The sequence below is a fragment of the Bos indicus genome, chromosome 11, assembly GCF_029378745.1.
Source record: "Bos indicus isolate NIAB-ARS_2022 breed Sahiwal x Tharparkar chromosome 11, NIAB-ARS_B.indTharparkar_mat_pri_1.0, whole genome shotgun sequence".
NCBI classification, from domain to species: domain Eukaryota; kingdom Metazoa; phylum Chordata; class Mammalia; order Artiodactyla; family Bovidae; genus Bos; species Bos indicus.
This window is the reverse complement of record NC_091770.1, coordinates 80764258-80788784: the sequence shown is the minus strand read 5'-3', so window position 1 is coordinate 80788784 and position 24527 is coordinate 80764258. Positions and strand designations below refer to the sequence as shown.

General features: G+C 47.6%; 1 protein-coding gene across 1 annotated transcript in view; it reads left to right on the top strand.

The window, feature by feature from the left end:
- The window catches only part of VSNL1 (visinin like 1), a 120800-nt gene extending 98025 nt beyond the window's left edge, over positions 1–22775 (top strand). Inside the window, exons 3-4 of the mRNA XM_019970671.2 lie at positions 18504–18719; positions 21817–22775. Coding sequence (XP_019826230.1) covers positions 18504–18719; positions 21817–22014 — 414 coding nt within the window. The 3' untranslated portion in view covers positions 22015–22775. The remainder of the gene's footprint in view (positions 1–18503; positions 18720–21816) is intronic.
- The last annotated feature ends 1752 nt before the right edge of the window (positions 22776–24527 follow it).

Below are 24527 nucleotides of genomic sequence, written 5' to 3'. Positions count from 1 at the left end.
AGAGTGACAGCTTAAAACACTCTACAAATTCAGTGGCTTTGCACCATGGCACTCCTTGTGCATGCACCCAGAATGGGGAAATACCAGCCAGCGTTTTGAGGAAATGGGAGATGTGACCAAGGTGAGAAGGCATCAGACACTGGATCTGGAATAAAGCGCCACCCATCAGCAAGAGGCCCAGAGCAGCTGGCGGAGAAGCCTGCCGTGTCCGAGAGTGGGAAGGAAAACCAATGACTGGGCTTGAGAGAGCACAACTTTCCTTGTTAACACACACACCCCTACTTCCCTGACCAAGTGGATGCTTCTGTATAACATATACATCATCACAAAGTTCATTTAAAGCAGTAGCCTATATTTCTAGAATCTAGGTAATTAAAACACATTCTAGGTCTTCCCTGGTGACTAAGTGGTAAAAAAAATCTGCCTGCCAATGCAGGAGACATGGGTTTGATCCCTGAGTCAAGAAGTTCCCCTAGAGAAGAAAATGGCAACCAGCTCAAGTATTCCAGATTGTAGAATTCCATGGATAGAGGAGTCTGGTGAACTGCAGTGCACAGAGCTACAAAGAGCTGGTGGACAGGGCTGAGCAACTAAACAACCCCATTTATAAGCAGAGAAGTTGAGGTGCTGAGAGCAGAAATGATTCTGGCCCTCCACGATCATCTGTAGACCCTCCGCCTGGCCCCTGGCCCCCATTCCCATGCCCCCTCCTAAGGCTGCTGGTGGATGTTTTTCAATGCCTCCTGCCCCGTGTGGACTCCCCTCCCCTCCCCTAGGGGAAGGCCTGCAAGGCTCTCCTTGGGAGGTTCTGCATCTTTATTCGTGAGCCTGGGGGTAGGCAGGGAGAGGGAGGAGCCTGGAGCCTTGGTAAGTCTGCTCTCTGCTTTCCCTGCTGAGAGATAAATATGGAAATGTGAGAGAAGAACTTTCCTGTCTGGAGTCTGAACCCCACCTCATCTAATGCCTAAGCACCTCGGGCCAGAGGAGGTAGCTTCTGGCTCTTTAAGGCTGAATGGCTCAGTGTCTTTAACTCCAGCTCAGTGCCCCCTCCAGCCTTCCCCCAACCCCCAGACAGTATCACCCAGGCAGACTGATGCAGCTGAAGCAGCTCATTCACAGGTGCCGGTGCCATCTCACATCACCATTGCTGCACCCTCCCCGCCCCCCCCCCCCCCCGCCCCATACCCCCTGCGGGCTGTACCCCCAACACCTCCACCCCCCTAACCCCCCGCCAGCGATGCTGAGCAGTTAAGTCAAGAAGCCTTGGCTCTGGCCAAAGCCCACGATCCTATGCAATCTCTGAGCTACAGAGCCCATCTGGAGCTTCAGAATGTCTGCTACCTCACCCGCCAGGCTTCTCTGCTTCTCTATCAGACTAGAATGGACTCAGATTCTACTGTTGGTACGTGGTGAGAGTGAGAGGCAGAATTGGGATTTTTGACCTTTCTGGTGTCTGTGTTCCTACGTGTTAGATCAGAGGCAAGTAGCTTGGTAAAAGTGTAGCCTTTAGAGTGAAACGAGTTCAATTCTGCCAATAACTAGGTGTGTGATCTTGGGCAAAGTAACATAATACCCCCTTTGCCTCTGCTGACTCGTGTCTGTAATGGGTTGGGAGTGGTACCTCTGTCAGAGGGTTGTTAGAGGATTCCATGGGGAAACACTGGCAGTGTGCTGAAACACACCTGGCACGTAGGAAGTGCTATAAAAGTGTTGTTAATTAAATCAGCATCTTTTGTCAAGTATAATGTTGTCGATTATGCAGATTTAGAATTACAGGGGTTGATAGACCCTCTCGGGCTGATGGAGAATCAACCCCCTCATTCTACACGAGAGGAAACAGGCCCAATTGCTCAGACCCTTCCCCAACATCAGTAAGTGTCACCTTCAGAACTTGGACTCCGTCCCTTGTCTGCGATGGGCTCACACCCTGCAGGAGATAGTTAGAGAGTCAAACCTCTGCTGTCTGGCACCCCAGAACCCCAGTGGCTCCTGCCCTTTGGCCTCATCAGGGTGGGAGGATTCTATCATGGCCCCCTACTGGCAGACTCTTCAGAGATTTCCCCTGCACCCTGAGATCTAATCTCTAAATAGATCCTTCTAGACAACCGAGTTAAGAATCAGATGGCCTTTGCTGGGGTTACTCCCCATGGAGAGGAGGATCAAGGAGTCTGGGTTTGGGAGGAGAAGCTGCAGAGGCAGGTTCCATCCCAGGGAACTCGGTCCAAGAGCTGGCTCTGCAGCAGCATGAGAAGCCGTGCGGGTCTGACACCCTGGCTTGGCTGCTCCTCTGTGTGGGTTTCATGTTCCTGCTCTTTGTAATCTTGAGTCCTGACTCTTGGTGCCTCTTTTGTGTGTGTTAGTGGCTCAGTCGTGTCCCACGCTTTTTGATCTCACGGACAATAGCCCACCAGGCTCCTCTGTCCATGGAGTTCTCCAGGCAAGAATACTGGAGTGGGTTGCCATTCCCTTCTCCAGGGGATCTTCCTAACCCAGGGATCGAACCTGGATCTCCTGCATTGCAAGCAGATTTTTTACCAACTGAGCCACCAAGCCCAGTTCCTGTTTTGGCCCTTCTCAAATAAAGCCTTCTTCCCACAGCAGGTTCTGGACTCTGGGTTGTGGTAAAAAGGAACCCCTCCTGGAATCAGCAGTCCAGCAAGATCTGGAAATAGGGATCTGGGGTTTTTCTGTAGCAGTGGAAATCTACTGCTATGGTCTGTTCTGGTTTTTTCATTCTTCCGCTCCGGGGCTGGGTTGGGAAGGTGGGATATATTGCTGCCCTAGGAGGCAAGGGAGAGCCTACACTTTTTAGAATTTCTCCTGTTGCAAGAATTATTTGCCTCAACTCAAAATCTGGCCACAGTTTATGCTTTTCTGCATCCCTTTTGGCAGTTAGACTAGCACCTGGCACATCATGGGTGCACTTCATTTCAGTTCAGTTCAGTCGCTCAGTCGTGTCCGACTCTTTGCGACCCCATGAATCACAGCACGCCAGGCCTCCCTGTCCATCACCAACTCCCGGAGTTCACTCAGACTCACGTCCATCGAGTCAGTGATGCCATCCAGCCATCTCATCCTCTGTCGTCCCCTTCTCCTCCTGCCCCCAATCCCGCCCAGCATCAGAGTCTTTTCCAATGAGTCAACTCTTCGCATGAGGTGGCCAAAGTACTGGAGTTTCAGCTTTAGCATCATTCCTTCCAAAGAAATCCCAGGGCTGATCTCCTTCAGAATGGACTGGTTGGATCTCCTTGCAGTCCAAGGGACTCTCAAGAGTCTTCTCCAACACCACAGTTCAAAAGCATCAATTCTTCGGCGCTCAGCCTTCTTTACAGTCCAACTCTCACATCCATACATGACCACAGGAAAAACCATAGCCTTGACTAGATGGACCTTTGTTGGCAAAGTAATGTCTCTGCTTTTCAATATGCTATCTAGGTTGGTCATAACTTTCCTTTCAAGGAGTAAGCATCTTTTAATTTCATGGCTGCAGGCACCATCTGCAGTGATTTTGGAGCCCCCAAAAATAAAGTCTGACGCTGTTTCCATTGTTTCCCCATCTATTTCCCATGAAGTGATGGGATCAGATGCCATGATCTTCGTTTTCTGAATGTTGAGCTTTAAGCCAACCTTTTCACTCTCTTTCACTTTCCTCAAGAGGCTCTTTAGTTCCTCTTCACTTTCTGCCATAAGGGTGGTGTCATCTGCATATCTGAGGTTATTGATATTTCTCCTGGCAATCTTGATTCCAGCTTGTGCTTCTTCAAGCCCAGCATTTCTCATGATGTACTCTGCATAGAAGTTAAATAAGCAGGGTGACAATATACAGCCTTGATGTACTCCTTTTCCTATTTGGAACCAGTCTGTTGTTCCATGTCCAGTTAGTAGACGATTATTGACTAATCGTTCCATTTTTTCGATTCTAGTGTCCTCCTCCTTAAATCCCAAAGATCCCAGCCCAGCAGCCAATTCTTCCCCTGCCCAGTTTTCATATAAACAAAGACTTTGAAAAAGCTTTAAAAACACTTTGCCAAAGGTCCCACATTTAAGAAACTGCAGAACTGATACTCAGTCCCAGACCCATCTGATCCCACCACCACGGCATACCACCCTTCCTCCTCCATGGGATTTGTATCTCTTGTTCATTTCTTGGTCTGCAGTCAGACCTTTTTCTTATACCTCAGGTGGCAGAGATGGCATTACATCTGGAGCAATTTGTGGCTCCCCTGGTGGCTCAGATGGTAAAGAACCTGCCTGCAATGCAAGAAAAACTGGGTTCAGTCCCTGGGTCAGGAAGGTCTCCTGGAAAAGGGAATGGCAATGCACTCCAGTATTCTTGCCTGGAGAATCCCATGGACAGAGAATCCTGGCGGGCTACAGTCCATGGGGTCGAAAAAGAGTCAGACACGACTGAGCAACTAACGCTTTCACTTTCGCTGGAACAATTTAGGTAAAAGTTATGGATATGTCAGCAATGATGGACGGTAAAAAATCGAGGGGGACATTTTAGAGTTGGGAGGGAGACTTCTCTTTCCAGGAAAGGGAGGACACAGCTACTGAGGTGGTGGCCCTGTATATGTTCATTTCTTACAAATGAGTTCAACTGCTACAGACAGAACTCCCCATCTCAGACAATCATTGCGGTCCCTGTCACCAGCTGTGCTGTACAGCTCTCTCTTCAGAGTTGCAGCCTTGGTGGCCTGTGACATTATATTAATAGAAGGTTTTAATTGAGATGCAGCCAGGCTGAGCATTCTCGTCATGGTCACCATGACACTGTGAAATGAGTTGGGCCTAGGGTGAAATGGTCATCGATCTTGAAGAGACTACTTTATTCTAGGAGGAGTTCAGGAGGTGAAATAAATAAGCAGTTTCAGACCCACTGCAAAATCTGCTGCTCTACCCACTTCAGTTGGAATAATTGAAGAGACTGTGAGATGAGGAATCCTTTTCCAGTTTTCCCCCACACGACCAGCTTTTCACTGAGCATCTTCAAAGAGCCTCAACCCTTCCTCAGTTTCAAAGATGGGTTTCTTTTTAAATTGACAAAATTGTCTTCTTTCTAATATAGTAGACTGACTTAAATGGAAACATGACAATTGACTGTTGTGTAATTTACTATTGTTGACCCCCTATTTTGTAATAAGTGCTAACAGTAGACTGCTTTATCCTGGTGGTTCAACATTAGTCAACAAGAGAAGTACTGGAGGAAACCCCTTGTCCCAAATCAAGATGTCATTGAACCAATTTGTAATGTGAATTGGGTATTTGGGCAGAAGTAAAGAGAGTTTATTTTTATTTTATTTTATTTATTTTTTGAGAGAGAGAGTTTAAAGTCTGAGTAACCAGTGAGTGGGCATCTCAGGTGGCTCAGTGGTAGAGAATCTGCCTGCCAACACTGGAGACCCACGTTTGATCCCTGGATTGGGAAGATCTCCTGGAGAAGGAAATGGCAATCCACTCCAGTATTCTTGCCTAGGAAATCCTATGAACAGAGGAGCGTGGAGGGCTACAGTGCATTGGGTCACCAAAAGTGAGACACGACTTAGTGAATAAAACAACAACAATAGATATGTTCACCCTTCAAAGTCTGATCCTGTAATTAGGCTATACCAACAAAAGGGGCCACACTCCCTGGAAAAGACCCTGATGCTGGGAAAGACTAATGGCAGGAGGAGAAAGGGTGACAGGGATTGAGATCATTGGTTGGCATCACTGACTTAGTGGACATGAGTTTGAGCCAACTCTGGGAGATGGTGAAGGACAGGGAGGTCTGGCGTGCTGCAGTCCATGAGGTCACAAAGAGTCAGACACGACTTAGCAACTAGACAACAGCCAGAGAAAGGGGCAGTAAAGTAACAAATCCAAATTCATGAAAGTGTCACCCATTTGCCAAAATCATTTTCTTTTCTCCTTTTTTAAAGATTTCACTTCTAGAATCAGAAAAAAATAAATAAAATGTGATCGCTGAAAGAAATTTTGAAGCTTACCTGATATATGCTGTCATTTTATATCCCAAGTGGCTTGAGTTCAGTTACAACTAGATACCCTGCCACAACCCAGCATCGGCTCCTCTGCAGCGAGTTGCTTCCTTTATCCACGCTAAGCATTTATAAAGCATTTATCAAGCATCTGCAGGATAACAGATCCTAATCTAAAACCAGTGAAGATGCAATTAAGAGCAAAGCATCGTATTTCCTTTAACGAAGAGGCGATTCTGGCTTTACCCATGGTGTGAATTCTCAGATGAGGGAGACCGGAACATTAGGCAGGATTTCCGCTGCCTGTGTCTGGTTTTCTATAAGAAGGTCAGAGAACTTCCCCTGGGCCTCATGACCTTCTTGGGGTGATATGCCTGTGGAGGGACCTGGTCGAGGACATAAATGAAAATTGCTTCCGTGACCCAAGGGGCAAAACCCCTTCTCTAGGAATTTAATTCAGGACTAATTTTCTTCTCAAATAGATGCAGCTCAAGAACCATGAGCTAATAGTGGTTGTCTCTTAATAAAACCTGGACTCCTGAGGGACCCATAATGTAAAAAATGGATATTGTCACCGAGAGGACAAGTGGAGAGGCAGCTCTGAAAAGTGACCTCAGGATCTGGGTGCCCCCCATGGGGGGCAGGGTAGAGGGGCTGTATCTTTAATCTCTTTCCAGAGAGCCCAAATGTGGAGGGCAGCTCACACTTTGGGCTGCATCTACATATGATTGGTTATGTCTGCTTGAGGGCAGGGACGGGTCTTATATTTTACTCTTTTTCTTCTTCGCTGCCCCTCACCCTCCTTCCCTCCCACACAGATCTCAGCATGAAGCCTGGCACCACCCCTGGCTTTTGGGAGTATCTGTTGAATGAACATCTTGGCAGAGAACAGTTTGGGGATCCACCATTTCTGATTAAGGAGAAATATCTCTCTCCTTTTCCCCTGCACATGACCAAGTGCACATACTGCTCTGATGATGATTCAATCCTCATGAATCATCGGCTGAAGCAGTAACGGGGATGACACGATTTAAGGCCAGGTGGGAGCCTTCTTTAGCAGAGCTGACTTAAGACACCCTTTGGAACACATTTCAGGCCTTCCCTGGTCATTGGGTGGATTTGCTGCTGTATCCTCAGGCTCAAAAAAGACCTGCTGTGCTGAGTCATATGTTCATCTGACACCTCCTGTGTGCCTGGCCCTGTACTAGATGCCAGGGATCACAGTGGTGGGCGAAAACAGGCCACTCCTTGCCTCCATTTAGCTTATGGTCTACTAGGGGAGGGGCTTCCCTGGTGGTTCAGGGGTAAAGAATCCGCCTGTCAGTGCAGGAGACACAGGTTCAGTTTCTGGGTCAGCAAGATCCCCTGGAGAAGGAAATGGCAACCCTCTCCAGTATTCTTGCCTGGGAAATCCCATGGACAGAGGAGTCTGGTGGACTGCAGTGCATGGGGTCACAAGAGAGTGGGACACGACTTGGCTGCTAAACAACCACAACAAATGCTAAGGAAGACAGGCCTTAATCAAGCAAGGCCACGAACATTTCTTCACTGTGATGATAAATGTAACCGAGGGTGGGACTCAGTGATGTGCGTGTGTATAATGGGAGCTTCTGACGTTGCCTTGGAGAAGACTTCAAGGTCTGAAGAAGAACACAGGCATTACCTGGGTTGGAGCAGAAAAGGAGCATTTCAGGCAAAGAGAAAAACGGCAAAGGCTGCATAGCTGTGGCTGAGAGCTCAGTAAGTCCCAGGTAGCAGGTAGTGAAAGAATCCCAGAGGGCAGAGGAGTGGACCGAAAACGACATAGAGGCTTGGGGGTAATTTTGTTCCTTGTCCTGAAAACAGTTAGATGCTATTGATGGTTATGGGAAGTGAACAGGAGAAAACTTGGGTGTGAAAAGTTCCCTCTGGACGTGTGATGGTTTGTGGGTGTGATGAGCCTAAAGCCAAAACCAAATACCAAGTGAATCCTCAAGGACACCAGTTTGGCCAGCAGCCCGGGGCATGTGTGTGAGAGAGCCCACCGCTAACCAGCTGCTCGCCCAGCTGCCATCTGCAAACATCAGGAGATGGATGCTTTGGGGCAGCTTTGAGGGGAACATGGAAGGGCCCAGGCCCAGCTCCTCACAGTCTCAGACAGTTTACACATGTTCTGTCCCCAGTACGTCTCACAGCACTTCTACATCATAGGTATTGATTATTATTGCCCTATTTTGTGGAAGAGGAAACTGAGGCTCAGATGACTTTGTCAACATCACAGAATAAGATAGAACTGAGCTCGCATCTCACCTCTGCTTCTCATGAGCCTGGGGTGGGTCCTGCTTTGTCTCAAGGACCCCACCCCACTGCAGCCCTGGGGGCAAGATGGAGTATCTGCTCTGAGCTGGGCCACAATGAGGTCCAGGAGGCTGACTGCCATCCTTGGTTAGCCTCTCTCCCTCTGCAGCAGTACCTGCCCCGGAGCCAGGGGCTATGGTCCCCGCCGACCTGCCCAGGGCCCAGCCCTTCCTACTGCCTGGAGAGGAGGGGGTGTCCCCTGTGAAGGACAGGTGTTTTCCCCCCTTTGTCCCTAACAGTGGGTACCCACTCCCTGTGAGCCTGCTCTGGCCTGGACCAGCCTTGATGACAAGGATTGAGGCTCCTGTGAGCACAGTGCAAGGCAGGAGTGCGTGGGGAGGAAGAAGCAGAACCACGGGCCAGATGGGCAGATCCTTTCCAGAACCTGGTGGAGGAGGCGGGTTGCAGCTCCATTTCAGTGCAGAAGGCCAGGCAGACTCAGCAAGCGCAGGAGAGGCAGCGTCCACTGAGCAAGCTGGGTTTGATCCCAGTGCCCTCACCCTCCTTAGAGATACAGCCTTATTGTTGTTGTTCAGTTGCTAAGTCACGTCTGACTCTTTGCAACCCCATGAACGGCAGCATGCCAGGCTTCCCTGTCCTTCCCCATCTCCCTGAGTTTGCTCAAACTCTTGTCTACTGAGTCAGTGATGCCATCCAACCATCTCATCCTTTGTCACCCCCTTCTCCTCTTGCCCTCAATCTTTCCCAGCAGCAGGGTCTTTTCCAATGATACAACCTTGAGCCAGTTACTTAATGCAGAGCGATGACCTTCTAGTCCTAAATGTGTTGAAAGACCAGCCGAGGCAGCACAAGAGAAGGAACTGCCTAGGACCTCGCTCCCCGATAGACTTTCATGTGGCCAGTAGACCACTGCTCTACTGGCAGGACCTGGAGAGGTTAATTTCTGAGCCAGGTCATCCAGGAGAGGCTTCTGGCTAATTCCAGCAGAGGTGAGGGGAGATGACCTTGGAAGCAGAATTGCTATATTTCAGGGGTGCAATAGATAAGACTCTGTCATACCACTCATCACACAACCGGCCAATAAATCAAGAGAAGTTGTTGAGACAAGGAATAGTGATTTTATTTGGAGAGCAGCAGACCCAGAAGATGGTGAACTCGAGTCCCTAAGAACCATCTTGCCCAGTTGGGATGTTAGCTTATTTTATAGAACAAAGAGGGGGAGGTGAGAAGGTAAAGTAAAAAAAGGCGATAAGTTGTTGCAAATATTTCCTGGTTCCAGCCAGACTCCAGGGAGGATGTGTTAATTTCTTCTTTCCTGCATCCATTCACAGGTGGTCCTGGTCAGGATGTTTCTTGTAGCTTAAAGGAAAGTGTTTTAGCTTAACTCTCAGGCATGGGAGGCAGGGTTCCTGGAGGTGGGACATTATGTATACTTTAAGGTGGCTCAATGGTTAAAAAAAAAAAATCTGCCTGCCAATGCAGGAGATGCAGATCCAGATTCAATTCTTGGGTTGGGAGGATCCCCTGGAGAAGGAAATGGCAATCCACTCCAGTATTCTTGCTTAGGAAATCCCTCAGACAGAGGAGACTGGCAGGCTGCAGTCCATGGAATCACAAAGAGTGGGACATGACTCAGCAACTAACAACATTCCTTTAGTGATGAGCTTGTAGCAAAAGCAATAGAATATAAAGGTTAAAGTTAAAAAAATAGATCCAATATGAAGTCAGATTTGTTCTTCCCTAGTACTACTTTAGTCTATAGTCAAGGCTATGGTTTTTCCTGTGGTCATGTATGGATGTGAGAGTTGGACTGTGAAGAAGGCTGAGCGCCAAAGAATTGATGCTTTTGAACCATGGTGTTGGAGAAGACTCTTGAGAGTCCCCTGGACTGCAAGGAGATCCAACCAGTCCATTCTGAAGGAGATCAGCCCTGGGATTTCTTTGGAAGGACTGATGCTAAAGCTGAAACTCCAGTACTTTGGCCACCTCATGCGAAGAGTTGACTCATTGGAAAAGACTCTGATGCTGGGAGGGATTGGGGGCAGGAGGAGAAGGGGATGACAGAGGATGAGATGGCTGGATGGCATCACCGACTCAATGGACGTGAGTCTGAGTGAACTCCGGGAGTTGGTGATGGACAGAGAGGCCTGGTGTTCTGCGATTCATGGGGTCACAAAGAGTTGGACATGACTGAGCGACTGAACTGAACTGAACTGAGTACTACTCCATCCCTGGGGAGGGGATTCTGTTGGTGGGTTCATAAGCCAGACAATATAGGCTTCTGACATTTGAGAACAAAGGAAAACAGAACTGACCTGAGCGAGGACTTTTCCAAAGGGACTGTGTCTGGTGAGAGACTGGATGGCAGGCCTCTCCATGACAGTGAGCTGCAGAGTGGTCCAAGAATACTCTTCTGTTCTTTGATCCCATTGTGAGCGCTATTTCAGGCAGATTAATGGGCAGATATCTACTCTGAGGTCTCAGGGCTGCCCAGCAGCAGCCCAGAGCTGGAGAGAGACTGCCCTCCTCAGCGTCCTGTGGCCACGCCCCCCGATACAGCAGGTCTGTGGTCAGCTGTCACGGTGGGTCAAGGCTTTGCTTGTGAAAACCTCCCCCGCCTGAAGGTTGGACGGAGAGCTTCTAGGGGACCCGGAATCCTCCATCAAATTGAGGCAGGCCCCCAGTGACTCCGAGAGAGAAGGGAGGATTCTCATGGGAAATGTTACGATGTTTTCTTGGAACTCAGTACAACTTCTAGAAGGATGAGCTAGACACAGGGACAGCAGCCAGGGCTGGAGCGGGGAATGGAAGCACTGTGTTTCGATGTCATTTGTTTTTGTTTTTGTTTTTTTGGGTTTTTTTTTTCTGATGCAGCCACCTGTGTTGCACTGGGGGTAGTGGGGGGTTGGGGGAACATTGGCATATTCAGTATGAGGTATCTGGGGTTCACTCACCGTCTTTTAAGGAGACAGCCCATTTAATATTCACAACTGCATAGATTATTGAAAAGATGGAAATATGGGACATCAGCCCACTCTCTGTAAGAAAAACCTCTGCTGTGGCTTTGGAGTAAGCTGATTAATTTGTGCCAAGTCTCCCTTTGTCCCCCTGGGGGAGGCAGAGTCCTCGAGCATTTCCTGGTTTTGTTCCTATTCTGCACATTGGTTAGTTCTGAATAAGGATGTGGAGTACAGTGGGATACAGTCTAGATTTGTGTAATCCCCAAAGTTTTGGACTCTGAGACCTTTCTTCAGCTATGATGAAGAGCAGTGAGTTGTCACCACCTGCATATTAGGGTGGGGGAGGGGAGCTGCACACTAAATTTTCATTAAGTTTCAAACTCATAAGATCATTCCCATAACTTTCGCTTGTGGCTCTATGCACTTGTGCTTAGTTGCTGAGTCGTGTCCAACTCTTTGTGACTCCATGGACTGTAGCCCGCCAGGCTCCTCTGTCCATGGGATTCTCCAGGCAAGAATACTGGAGTGGGTTGCCGTGCCCTCCTCTAGGGGATCTTTCAAACCCAGGTCTCCCTCATTGCAGGTGGATTCTTTACCAGCTGAACCACTAGGGAAGCCCAAGAATATTGGAGTGGACAGCCTATTCCTTCTCCAGGGGATCTTTCAAACCCAGGTCTCCCTCATTGCAGGTGGATTCTTTACCAGCTGAGCCAGTAGGGAAGCCCAAGAATATTGGAGTGGACAGCCTATTCCTTCTCCAGGGATCTTCCCAACCCAGGAATTGAACCGGGGTCTCCTGCATTGCAGGTGGATTCTTTACCAACTGAGTTACCATATCATAGTGCAATTTTATACTTATGTAGTTGTATGATTCGGAGAAGGCAATGGCAAGCCACTCCAGTACTCTTGCCTAGAAAATCCCATGGATGGAGGAGCCCGGTAGGCTGCAGTCCAGGGAGTCGCAAAGAGTCGGACGCGACTGAGCGACTTCACTTTCACTTTTCACTTTCACACAATGGAGAAGGCAATGACAACCCACTCCATTGTTCTTGCCTGGAGAATCCCATGGATGGCAGAGCCTGGTGGGCTGCCGTCTCTGGGGTCGCACAGAGTCGGACACGACTGAAGCAACTTAGCAGCAGCAGCAGCAGTTGTATGATTAGTGTCTAGGTCTCCCATGATTATAAATATATATTTTTTCTACTTTGGCCACCACCCAACACAGTGCTTGACATGTAGTAACTGCTCAGTAAATATTTGTTGCATTAAAGAATGAATGAATCATAAAAAATGTCCCTCAGGAGCATTGTAGTGATTTTCATGTAGTACATACTTCCTGCCAGGAGATGGCGATAAATACACAGTATTAGCAGGATGAAAGCTAAGAATTACATAATGCAACAAATTCGTTTTTTTCATCAGATGTGGATTTAACTTTATTTCTTCAGCTAATACTTGGTTAGGGCTTCCCAGGTGGCTCAGTGGTAAAGAATCCACCTGCCAATGAAGGAGATGCAAGAGATGTGGGGTCCATCCCTGGGTTGGGAAGATTACCTGGAGAAGGAAATGGCAACCCACTCCAGTATTCTTGCCTGGGAAATCCCATGGACACAGGAGCCTGGCGGGCTACTGTCCATGAGATCACAAAGACCTGAACACAACTGAGAGACTGAGCACACACACACAATACCTGATTAAGAGAAACAGAAAGATGTAGCAGAAATGACCCGACAGATATGCATTCAAATCCTGCCTCTATCATAGCCAGCCAGGCACCATGAGCCAAGGCCTTGACATTTCAAGCTTGTCCACAGGAGTTTGTGATGGCAGAGTGTTCAGAGTACAATGCAGAGTTTATGATCAGACTGTTCCAGGCAGATCAGGCAGATACATTTTTTTCCCCTAACCTTCTACCTTGTTTGTTATACAGTAGTTGGTCCCTCAGCATCCATGGGAATTGATTCTAGGGCTCAAATACCAAAATCCATAGATGCTCAGATTCCTTGTATAAACTGGCCTAGTACACTCAGCCCTCCACAGCTGGGGGTCCCAGAGAACCCAGGGACAGAGGGGCTACTTGGTGGTCCCACCTTCGGTTACTAGCTCTGAGTCCCCAGGTGTTGGAACCAAAGGGCTGTGGGCTCCACAGGGGCAAGGACAAAAGAGGGCTGTAGAGAAGACTGCCTCCGGGGCAGCCTCACCCCCAGCCCAAGGAGCCTGGGGCACTGGCCAGCTCAGACGCCCCCAGAATTAAGCCTAGGGCTCTGCTGGCCCGAACCTGGAGCAGACCCTGCTCCACCCCAAACCCTGCTCTTCACAAAGGAGCCTTCTCCTGGGTATCCTCAGGAGGACAGGCTGCCCCACTGATGCCAAACCCCAAAGGATGCCTCCGGGAAGCACACCACACGGCTTCTGGGGTCAGAAGAATTCCTGGCTGGGAGCCTGGATTCCCATCAAGCAGGCGTTATTAACTGGCCATTTGCAGCTGCTTCCCTGGCTTCCCAGGTGGCTCAGTGGTAAAGAATCTGCCTCCCAATGTAGGAGATGCAGATGTAGATTCAATCCCTGGTTTGGGAAGATCCCCTGGAGGAGGAAATGGCAACCCACTCCAGTATTCTTCCCTAGGAAATCCCATGGACAGAGGAGCCTGGTGGGCTACAGTCCATGGAGTCTCAAAGAGTCAGGCACAACCCAGTGACTAAATGTTGTTTAGTCAGACAAAACTAAACAATCTGTTTCTCAGATGAGGTGTTTTTTGTTTTTTGTTTTTTTTTACTTTCCTTTTAATGGAAATACAAGATACACTAGATTTAAATATTTTGACCAAAAGTAGAGCTGTGTGTGTATACATGGGCATAAAAGAGACAATGGAAATTAATTGAAGGTTAGCTATATTAGATTATCTAATATAGTTTTTGAAAATTTTTACAACAAAACTTATTTCCTTTTAAACAAGTTGCTATGGGCTGACTCTGTGTGTCCCAAATTCCTATGTTGAAACTTCATACCCAAAATGATGGTATTAGGAGGGAAGTGCTTAGGTCATGAGGGTGGAACCTTCATGAATAGGATTGAAGAAAGTGAAAGTGTTGCTCAATTGTGGCCAATTCTTTGCAACTCCATGGACTGTAGCCCACCAGGCTCCTCTGTCCATGGAATTCTCCAGGCAAGAGTACTGGAGTGGATTGCCATTCCTTTCTCCAGGGGATCTTCCCAACCCAGGGATCAAACCCAGGTCTCCCACATTTTAGGCAGATTCTTTACCATTTGAGCTACCTAGGAAGCCCCATGAACAGGATTAGTGCTCTTATAAAAGAAACGTCATAGAGTGTCCTGGCACCTTCCAGAATGTGAGGACACAGCAAACAGTCAGCAGAATGCAACCCAGAGGAAGGCCCTTACCAGTACCTGACCATGCTGGCATCTTGATCTTGAACATCTAGCCTTCAGAACTATGAGAAATAAATGTGTGTTGTTTACTAGCTACCCAATCCTTGGTAGTTTTTTATGGCAACCTAAGGGCTTCCTAGATAGCACTAGTGGTAAAGAAGCTGCCTGGCAATACAGGAGACTTAAGAAACTCCGGTTTGAGCTGTGGGTTGTGAGGATCCCCTGGAGGAGGGCTTGGCAACCCACTCCAGTATTCTTGCCTGGAGAATTCTGTGGACAGAGGAGCCTGGTGGGCTGCAAAGAGTCGGACATGACTGAAGTGACTTAGTATGCACACACAAAGACACAAGTGAAATATATAAAACTATATATATATATATATATATATATATAAAATTTCAACTTCCAAGTTTTTTATTATATTAAAATATTTGGATTATTAATAACACAAAAATTATTTCTACATCAATATTTAATGCAGGAGTTGATGCAAAATACATTGAATTTAAAAATACCCTTCAAGCAATAATACTGTCCAGATACTTGTACTTCTCAGGCAGTGTTTTCCTCCGAGAGAAGTAGATATGAGCTCAAGACCCTGATTTCTTCCTACAGAAACTGAAGGGAGTATGGCTTCATTTTTTCTGTCATGCCCCATCCAGAGTTGAATTATTTCATCAAAAGAAGGATCATTCCCCTGATTCAAAAAACTTGAAGTACTCAGAAAATGATAAGATGAATTTTCTAAAGGAAACAACCACTCCAGATATCTGAGGGCTCTTCATCACACACTCCGTTCCTCCAGAGAAAACATGTTGGCTTTAAAAGTCAGTAAACAGACCTTCAGCAAGGCACATGCAACTTTTATAGCTCAAAATTTACCATCGATTTTTTTTTCTGAAGGCCTTCCAGATCTAAATTAATTTTTAATACACTGACCTAAGATGCCCAGCTATTTTCAGATAAAAATATCAGAAGGCCTTTAACTTAGAAGGATGCTGTGAGATGTAAAATGGGTAAAGCACTGCACCACCAGAAACCCACAGGGATGGAAAAAATTATACCCAGTGGACTCCTGACACTGGGTGCAGAAAGACTGATGGATAAAAGTCCCCAGGGAGACCTTGGAATCTACCAGGGGCTCAGTCTGCTCTGTTTTTAGGTTATTGTATTTCTCAGGTACAGGCTCTGCTCAAGACCCCTGAACACAGACGACACATTAGCAAACAGCACCCCCTTAGAGAGAGAGGAAGACCACCCAGGCAGAGGGCACATATGATACTTAGAATAAGAAATAAATATATTTGGTCTTAGTCCTTGGTTCCTGGTACAGAAGTTTCTAAGACTCTTGGAATCTCTGGAGTGATCAGTGTCCGCATGCATGTTCAGTCATGTCCAACTCTTTGCAGCCCCATGGACTGTAGCCTGCCAGGCTGCTCTGTCCATGGGATTTTCCTGGGAAGAATACTGGAGTGGGTTGCCATTTCCTTCTTTAGTGTCTATTGTATGTTAATAAGATGAGTGTATGTTAATAAGATGAGTGTATGTTAATAAGATGAGTGAGGCAGGATTGTTGAGGGGGCGGCTGGTCCCAGAAAGACAAGGGGCAGATTAGAGAACTGGAACTTCCAGCCCCAAGCCAGACCTCCAGTGGAGACAGGGTGTCTGGAGATTGAGTTCAATCATCAATGGCCAATGATTTGATCGATCATGCTTGCATAATGAAACTGCCATTAACTATGGGGTTCCAGGAACTTCCAGGCTGATGAAAACATTCAAGGGCTGGGAGAGTGGGGCAACCCGTACTGGGAGCTCCATGCATCCCTTTTATTACTCTATGCATCTCCTCCGTTGGATTGTATCCTTTATAACAAAGTGGTGAAGTGAAGTTGCTCAGTTGTGTCTGGCTCTTTGCGACTCCATGGACTATGCAGTCCATGGGATTCTCCAGACCAGAATACTGGAGTGGATAGCCTATCCCTTCTCCAGGAGATCTTCCCAACCCAGGGATCGAACCCAGGTCTCCCTCATTGGAGGCAGATTCTTTACCAGCTGAGCCATCAAGGAAGCCCAAGAATACTGGAGTGGGTAGCCTATCCCTTCTCCAGCAGATCTTCCTGACCCAGGAATCAAACTGGGGTCTCCTGCATTGCAGGACACCCCAGTAACTCCAGGCCATTAGGATCAGAAGTGAATTGACCTGTAGGACACCCAGCTGGGATACAGAAAATTGGTTGTTGTGAGGAGAAAAAAATAGAACAACCCCCCAACTCCTCCCCCACCATGTGGTGTTATAAGTGTTACAAATAATGAACAGTTCAGAATATAGGAGGCTCATAGTTACAGAATGAGTTGTTAGATTAGAAAAGAAGAGATGGTCAAGTTTTTATTTCCCAAGATTAATAAAATGATTGATACTGTTTCATGCCACCAGGTTTAGGGGTAGCTTCTTACACAACAAGAGCAAGCACCTGATCAGATACTGGCGTCTGCAAGTTGAAACCAGATCTCCCCACCCCTGCCCCCAGGAATGCTTGTCTCATCCCTGGGCCTCCTGTATTCGCCCCTTACATGAAATGCTTGTCTTTTGTTTCTGGAGGGAGATTTCCTACCATTCAATGTGCAGTGAAGGGTCAGTGGGTAGCAGGGCTTAGCGGGTCCCAGGTCAGGACGTACAGTGAGAAAGAGGACGCAGTCAGAGAGGGCATGATGCCAGCCATCTGTGTGTGGCCAGCCTGACCCACTTAGCAAGTGGCAGCACCCACGCCAGAATATGAATGCCATGGCATCCTTAGGAATCTGCTTTGGACTTTGTATTTAGTGGAATTCTTCATCCAGAAACACGAATGCACCTTCTCTGGTTTAAAACAGCACGTGGTTTGTTTTTGTTCAGGGATGGGACGAGGTTTGCTTGCTAGTTTCCTGTGCTCCACCTGGAGAGAATGTCTTTTCCTTTTTTTTTTTTTTTTTTAATATTTTTATCAGAGTATAGTTGCTTTACAATGTTGTGTTAGTTTCTACTGTACAGCAAAGAGAATCAGCCCTACATATACTTACATACGTATATGGAGGATGTCCTTTAGCTTTGCTAGGGCAGAGGGTCAGGCATCAGAGCTCCCTGCTGTGTGTGGCAGGCCCAGATGTGTGTCCAAGCCCAGGGCCATGGCCACGGTCTCCGTGGTCTTCCCACTTTGGGGTCTGCACCCCCTCCTCCTCCTGCGTCCCTCTCCTGTCTCCTGCAGCACCCTGCTGGCTCTGAGAAGACACCTCTTTATGTCTCTCAGAAATAAGCCCAGTCATGTTCTATTTTTAGTGGGTCTTAAATGCCCCGCAAAAGAAAAGTTTCTAGAAAAAGGAGTTGGATGCTGGCCCAACACCCAGGGGGACCTTGGTGGGCTAGGGACCGGGAGCCACTGGCGGGAGGTCAGGGCCACCTTGCTCAGGCCCCACGGGCAGTGAGCCTGGATGATGACACCCGGAGAAATGTGGGAGTCCAGGTCATACTGCCCTGTGCAGGAGAGAAGTCAGCTGGCTGCCCCGTCCTAGACCTCGAGGGAGAATGACAAGAAAGGCCACAGAGGAGGAATTCTAGCAGCCCTGATCCAGGTCCCACCAACCTCAAAGCCCAGTGTCTCCAGCCTCACCCTCAGGCAAGAGCGAGGAGCCTGGGAGTGAGGACGCATGGGGAGACCGCTTCCTTGTGCCCGTCCTTAGCCTTGAGTGTTGGGCCAAACCCGGTCCACACGGGCAAGCCTGACCCCCTCGCCCCCTGGGAGGGCTGGGAGAGCCCCGGGCCAGCGTGTGCCACTGGGCTTTCACTTTGGGGCCTGCGATTCTTCCCCTCCTGACAGGTGACCTTGTGTGTTCTGCCCTGTAGTTCTTCCCATACGGGGATGCCTCCAAGTTTGCCCAGCACGCCTTCCGCACCTTCGACAAGAACGGGGATGGCACCATCGATTTCCGAGAGTTCATCTGCGCGCTGTCCATCACCTCCAGGGGCAGCTTTGAGCAGAAGCTGAACTGGGCTTTCAACATGTACGACCTGGACGGGGACGGCAAGATCACCCGAGTGGAGATGCTAGAGATCATCGAGGTGAGGCCCCCGGGTGTTCTCAGGGCCTGGGCTGCTGCAGGCAGAAACGCAGACCTTGGGAAGAGCCTCCCTGGGCACAGGCCTATGGCAGGTCCCCTGCTTCCCCACCAGGAGCCCTGGCAGGCCTTGAATCCTCTGTCCTGTCCCCTGCCTCCATGCTGGATAATGTCTCAGCTCCAAGCTGCTGGGTTCTGACTGTCAACCACATTTCAACCAGCCATGCTCTCACTGTGAGATCTTCCACCAACATAAGCCTAGAGGGTGAGAAGGATGGTATCAGGACCCAGCTTCTCTAGCCCTTGGCTTAGCTCCGCCCTGCTGGACGCCACTGTCTTCTTCAAGCCAGCTTCCCCACGGTGGGCACAAGATGCTGCTCATGGTCCCCAGTTTCCCATCATTCCACGTAAACAAGCATCTTCCTCAGTTGCCTGTGCAAATGTCCCAGGACCCCCTGCCCACTGCTGCAACCTCAGTCTTCAACACCACTCCTTACACACCGAGTGTGAGATACCTGAGCCTTGGTTTTCCTGGAACACACAGCCTCACATCAGGGCCTTGATATCCTCTCCCTCTGCCCAGGACCGCCCCCCAGGTCCCCTCATTCCTCTCAGGGTTGCGCCTTCATCTCAACATCTTGGCAGGCCTTCCTCCCTGAACTCACATCCCCCTACCCCTGGGCCATCTAATCCCTTACCAACATTTTTTTTTTTTTTTGGTCATAGATTTTATCACTGCCCTAAATTATCTGATACAATAGAACACAAGCTACGTGTACAGAGAGGGCCATACTCTCTCACTGCTGTATCCCTCCAGCCTAGAGCAGTGTGGGAGCCTGCTGAGCACTCACCCGCTGATGAATGAGTCATGCCTCTTCACTCACTGTCTTAGCTTGTGTGTCCACCTCTGCGCTGACAAGGTGACCCAAAGAGGGAAGGCAGGACCAAGTGTCTCATCCTGGAGCTGGGGCAAGGCCATGCCCAGACCACAGGGCTGAGATTTGGGGTGGGGGGGAAGCAGAGGTGTAGATCCCCAAAGCAAAGCTAAGGGGTGATGGCGAGAAACAGTAGCCAAAACCCAAGTGACCCAGATGCCCTCTCTGCTATGCTGACTCTCCTCCCTCTGGGGCCGCTTCCCAGCTCAGTCAGCTCTGACCTCTGGAGCCCTGCCTTCCACTTACCCCACCTGCACCAGCATCTTTAGTCCCTTCTCTACCTTTAGTACCCACTTCCCTTCCCAAGTAAACTGGGAGACCCAGTAAGGTTCAGGCATGGAGTTGGCTATAGGGCATTGAGCACCAAACCATCAATGTCTTTATGAAAAAATGATAATGAACCTACCCTTCAAGACTGTGGTAATGATTAAGCACCTGGCACACTTTCTCTCAGGCTTCCCTGGTGACTCGGTGGTAAAGAATCTGCCCGCCCAGGCAGGAGACACAGGTTCAGTCCCAGGGTCGGGAAGATCTGCTGGAGAAGGAAATGGCAACCCACTCCAGTATTCTTGCCTGGGAAATCCCATGGACAGAGGAGCCTGGTGCGCTACAGTCCAGGGGATCACAAAGAGTTGGACACAACTGAGCGACTAAACAAGACTTCCTGTCATGTAGGAAATGCTCAGTACATGGCAGTTCACTGTCAAGGCTCTGTCCCCCTTGGAAATATCCACCTCGACTCTCAGTTTCTTTCCTTCTAATCAGCCGTGCCCCTTCTTCATACTCCCTCTGCACGTGGCTCCCTATCTCCTTCTCCAGTAGTTTCTCCAGCTTCTAGCCCTCTGCACTTGCACCCTGGCACCCCTTCCTGCCTCCAGGTTCCTTTTTGCTGAGTCACCTTTTCAGAACCAAGGTATCAGTAACTGATACAGCCTTTACAGCATCTCTGTACTTCAGGAGCTGCTCATTCATTTGGTCAAAAGTCTTTATAGAGAGGTTCCTCCATGCCACGCACAGCTGTGCACACAGATCCGGCTATCCAGCTGACATCCATTCGCTTGCATGTCCCCTGCAGCCTCACTGTCCATCCAGGGCTGCTCACCCTTGAACACTCACCACTGGCCACTTCGGCCTCTACCATGCTTTCCACCTGGGCTTTTCACCTTTTCCTTCAGGGCTCTGGGCCCATCCAAATCTTCTTTACCCTTTAAGGTCTAGGTTATCTCGCCATCATCATAATCCAATTGTAGAACATTTTTATTCTCCCAATAGGATACCTTATGCCCATGGGTATCCCCAGATTTTGAAAACTACCCTTCTACTTTCTTTATGGATTTGTCTCACTGAACATTTATATAAATGGAATCTTACAATATACGTTTGGCCTTTTATATCTGGCACTTTTTTGGACATTTATCTATGTTGTAGCATCTGTCAGTATTTCATTCCTTTCTGTTGCTAAAATCATATTCAATTGTACAGATGCATCGTATTTTATTTATCTCTTTGCCAGTTGAGTATTTGTGCTGTTTCACTTCAGGGCTATTATTGAAAATGCTGCTATATGTTTACCTACAAGTCTTTGTGTAGATGAGCATTTTAAGGCACTTTCCTAAGAATGAAACTCGTTTCTACCTTTCATTTCCATTTTGAGAATTACATGTGTGCAGTTTAATGGAAAATGGAATCATCTTACTCTGTTCTTTCACTCATGAAGATAGTCCCTGACTCGCAGATCCCTCTCAGCTAACTTCTTTCAGGGCTTAATTTTACTGGTGCCCCTCGCTTGCTTTCTTGACAGATTGTAAGTCCCTTATCAGTTAGGATCAGATTACGGTCCATTTCATCTGGGACCACTTCATCTTTTCCTAGATCTCCAAGGAGTAGAGCTTGTTGATTACCATCTGACCTCAAACTCAGAAGTTTCCAAACTGAGCTCATCATTTTCGTCATTCTTGGTCTCACCACAACTCTTTTCACTCACTTCCTCCAGCCCGAAAAATTAGGAGTCATGAAATTCTTCTCTATCCCGTTAGTCATGAGACTCACACCGATTTGATTACACCACTCTCTTATTTAAAAGCGTTTAAGGAGTCCTTTGAAGTAAATTTAAATTCTTTACCCCATCCGAGGTGAACTTTATGATCTATTTCTTGTCTTCCCAAGGCTATCTACAAAATGGTGGGCACAGTGATCATGATGAAAATGAATGAGGATGGCCTCACGCCCGAGCAACGAGTAGACAAGATTTTCAGCAAGATGGATAAGAACAAAGATGACCAGATTACACTGGATGAATTCAAAGAAGCTGCCAAGAGCGACCCTTCCATTGTACTACTTCTGCAGTGCGACATTCAGAAATGAGCGGAGGTCAATGCTATGGACTGCACAAGAGTATCAATGTTCCATTCAGTCTGCAGCTATTAACACACACACACACACACACACAGATATTGCTTGGACTACCTATAAATGGACTTGCTTCTTGTGTTTGAAACACTTGTGTGCATGAGAATGTCATTTGCTAATGAATTTTAAAAAACATATATTCTAAAACAGACAACCTGCCACAATGTGATATGTGTAATATCATTTCATAAAAAACCTTCCTCCTCCAAAGCCTGGGCAGAAATGTGCTGCAAAGAGTTCTATGATTTCTTGTTCATGTTTTGCTAATGCTTGTGTCTCCTTGATTACATAATGTTAGTAGCACTGAGACCCCCATGGTAATGTAACTGAATTTTAAGCTGTGTCACCATTCTCCTGTAAAATAGTACTAGACAGACACACTGAGGAGATCTTGACTCCTCTGTATGGTCCACACACAAGAGCTTGTATTATCAGTGAATATAAATGTATGACATTTGCATGCCTTTTAGGTTTGCCTTAATTCTTACCTCATTTGCACCCTATCAACCTGGAAAGAGCTGTGTTGGAATTAATGCAGTATAAACCTTACAAACTCTGCTAAATGACTCATAAATATATCTATAATATGCATATACTCAAAGATATTATTTATTGAAAGTAAAAAAAAAGATGGATGTGTATTGATTTCTGCTTGAATTTTCAAAGGCTTCCAAAGAGGTGGCAATAGATGTCCCAAATAAATTTATAACATTTGACTTTTCCCCTCAGTTCTTATTTCATAATTTTAAATTGGAAACAGATGTTTCATGATCATCCAGGGTCGGTAGCAACAAACGTACTAAATTTCCCTTTGAACACACAACTTGGGAATTCAAAGACGTAGTGACAACCAACGGGGAAAAAGTGACTTCTCAATACTTCATCCTGGCCCTCAGAAGAGGGAAAATTAATATGGCATGTCAAGTTTAAATAAAACATAAAACTTGCTCATTCTCAAAAACTGCTCACTATATGACAATACATGCTATCTCAGTGTGACTGTGTGTTATGTTTTACACAACACACTGAGTGAGAAGCGTCCTGCTGGCAGAAAAGGGGCCTTCTGTCTTGCCAAATCATAAACGTACTCGTGGTTTTAAAGATGGAACAAAATCCTGACCGTTTTGAGCTTGAGGAAGGAAGGCAGAGATTCCATGAAGAGCCCTAGGGGCAGGTTTGCATTTTCAGAGCAAGCGTGGATGAGACCGGTTTCTTTCTCCAGGACCATCCAGTAGAACTTGCTGGGATGGTGGAAACTTCTGCACTGGTTGTGTGTGACTTTGGAGCACTTCAAGTTCAGCTAATATGACTGGCAAACTGAATTTTTCATTTTAATTAATTTGCATTTAATTTGCCCCATGTAGCAAGTTGTCATCGTATCAGACAGTACAGTGCTAAACTGTTCACTTTTTATGGACTGCCTTTTTTCCTAAATATTCGTCCCTTGTCTGTCTGAGGATCCTTAAGTGAGACCTGAGACCAGGACCTGACGATTCCATTCATCTATTCAGCAAGAAGATGGGAGTGAGCAAAACTCCCCACAAACTCTCAGGAGACCGGTGGTACCTGAAACCCTGCCAGACCACACTTCCACCCCCAGAAAGAACAGTCCCAAGGGCTCATAGGACTTCCGGGTGCCCTTAACCCTGTACTTGGTGAGTCCAGAGTGGAGGCAGGAGAAGATGGGGTCATTCAGAGCCCCCAGTACTCTCTCCTCTGATTGAGGGTGGTGTGGAGGTGGAGGGTCGAGGAACTGGGAAGACACCTTAGAAAGGCACTTGGTGAAATCAAGCTCGAGTTAATGAATTCTTAGCAAATTTTGACTGATCACCTATAACGCCCCCAACACCATTCTTCTAGGGAGAGAAAGACAGTAACCACATACACTCCAATTGTAAGAACTCTGAAGAAAAGCACAAGAGGTGAAGACAGATGGAAAACGATGGGATGCAGCAGTGGTGTTTGCTCTAAGCTGGTTAGGTGACACTGATGTAAGACCCAAGCGACGGAAGTGAGCCACATGGGTATTTGGGGAAACAAACTCTCCAGGGTCTTCCTTGGTGGTCTAGCAGTTAAGACTCAACATTTCCACCATAGGGGCATGGGTTTGATCCCTGCTCAGGGAGCTAAGATCCCGCATGGAACTAAGATCCCCCATGCCCCTTGGTGCAGCCAAACAAACAAGAACAAGAACAAAACACACCCTCCAGCAGACTCGGTTCAGTTCGGTTCAGTCTCTCAGTCGTGTCTGACTCTTTGCGACCCCGTGGACTGCAGCACACCAGGCCTCCCTGTCCATCACCAACTCCTGGATTTTACTCAAACTCATGTCCATCAAGCCAGTGATGCCATCCAACCATCTCATTCTCTGTTGTCCCCTTCTCCTCCCGCCCTCAATCTTTCCCACCATCAGGTTCTTTTCAAATGAGTGAGTTCTTCGCATCAGGGGGCCAAAGGACTGGAGTTTC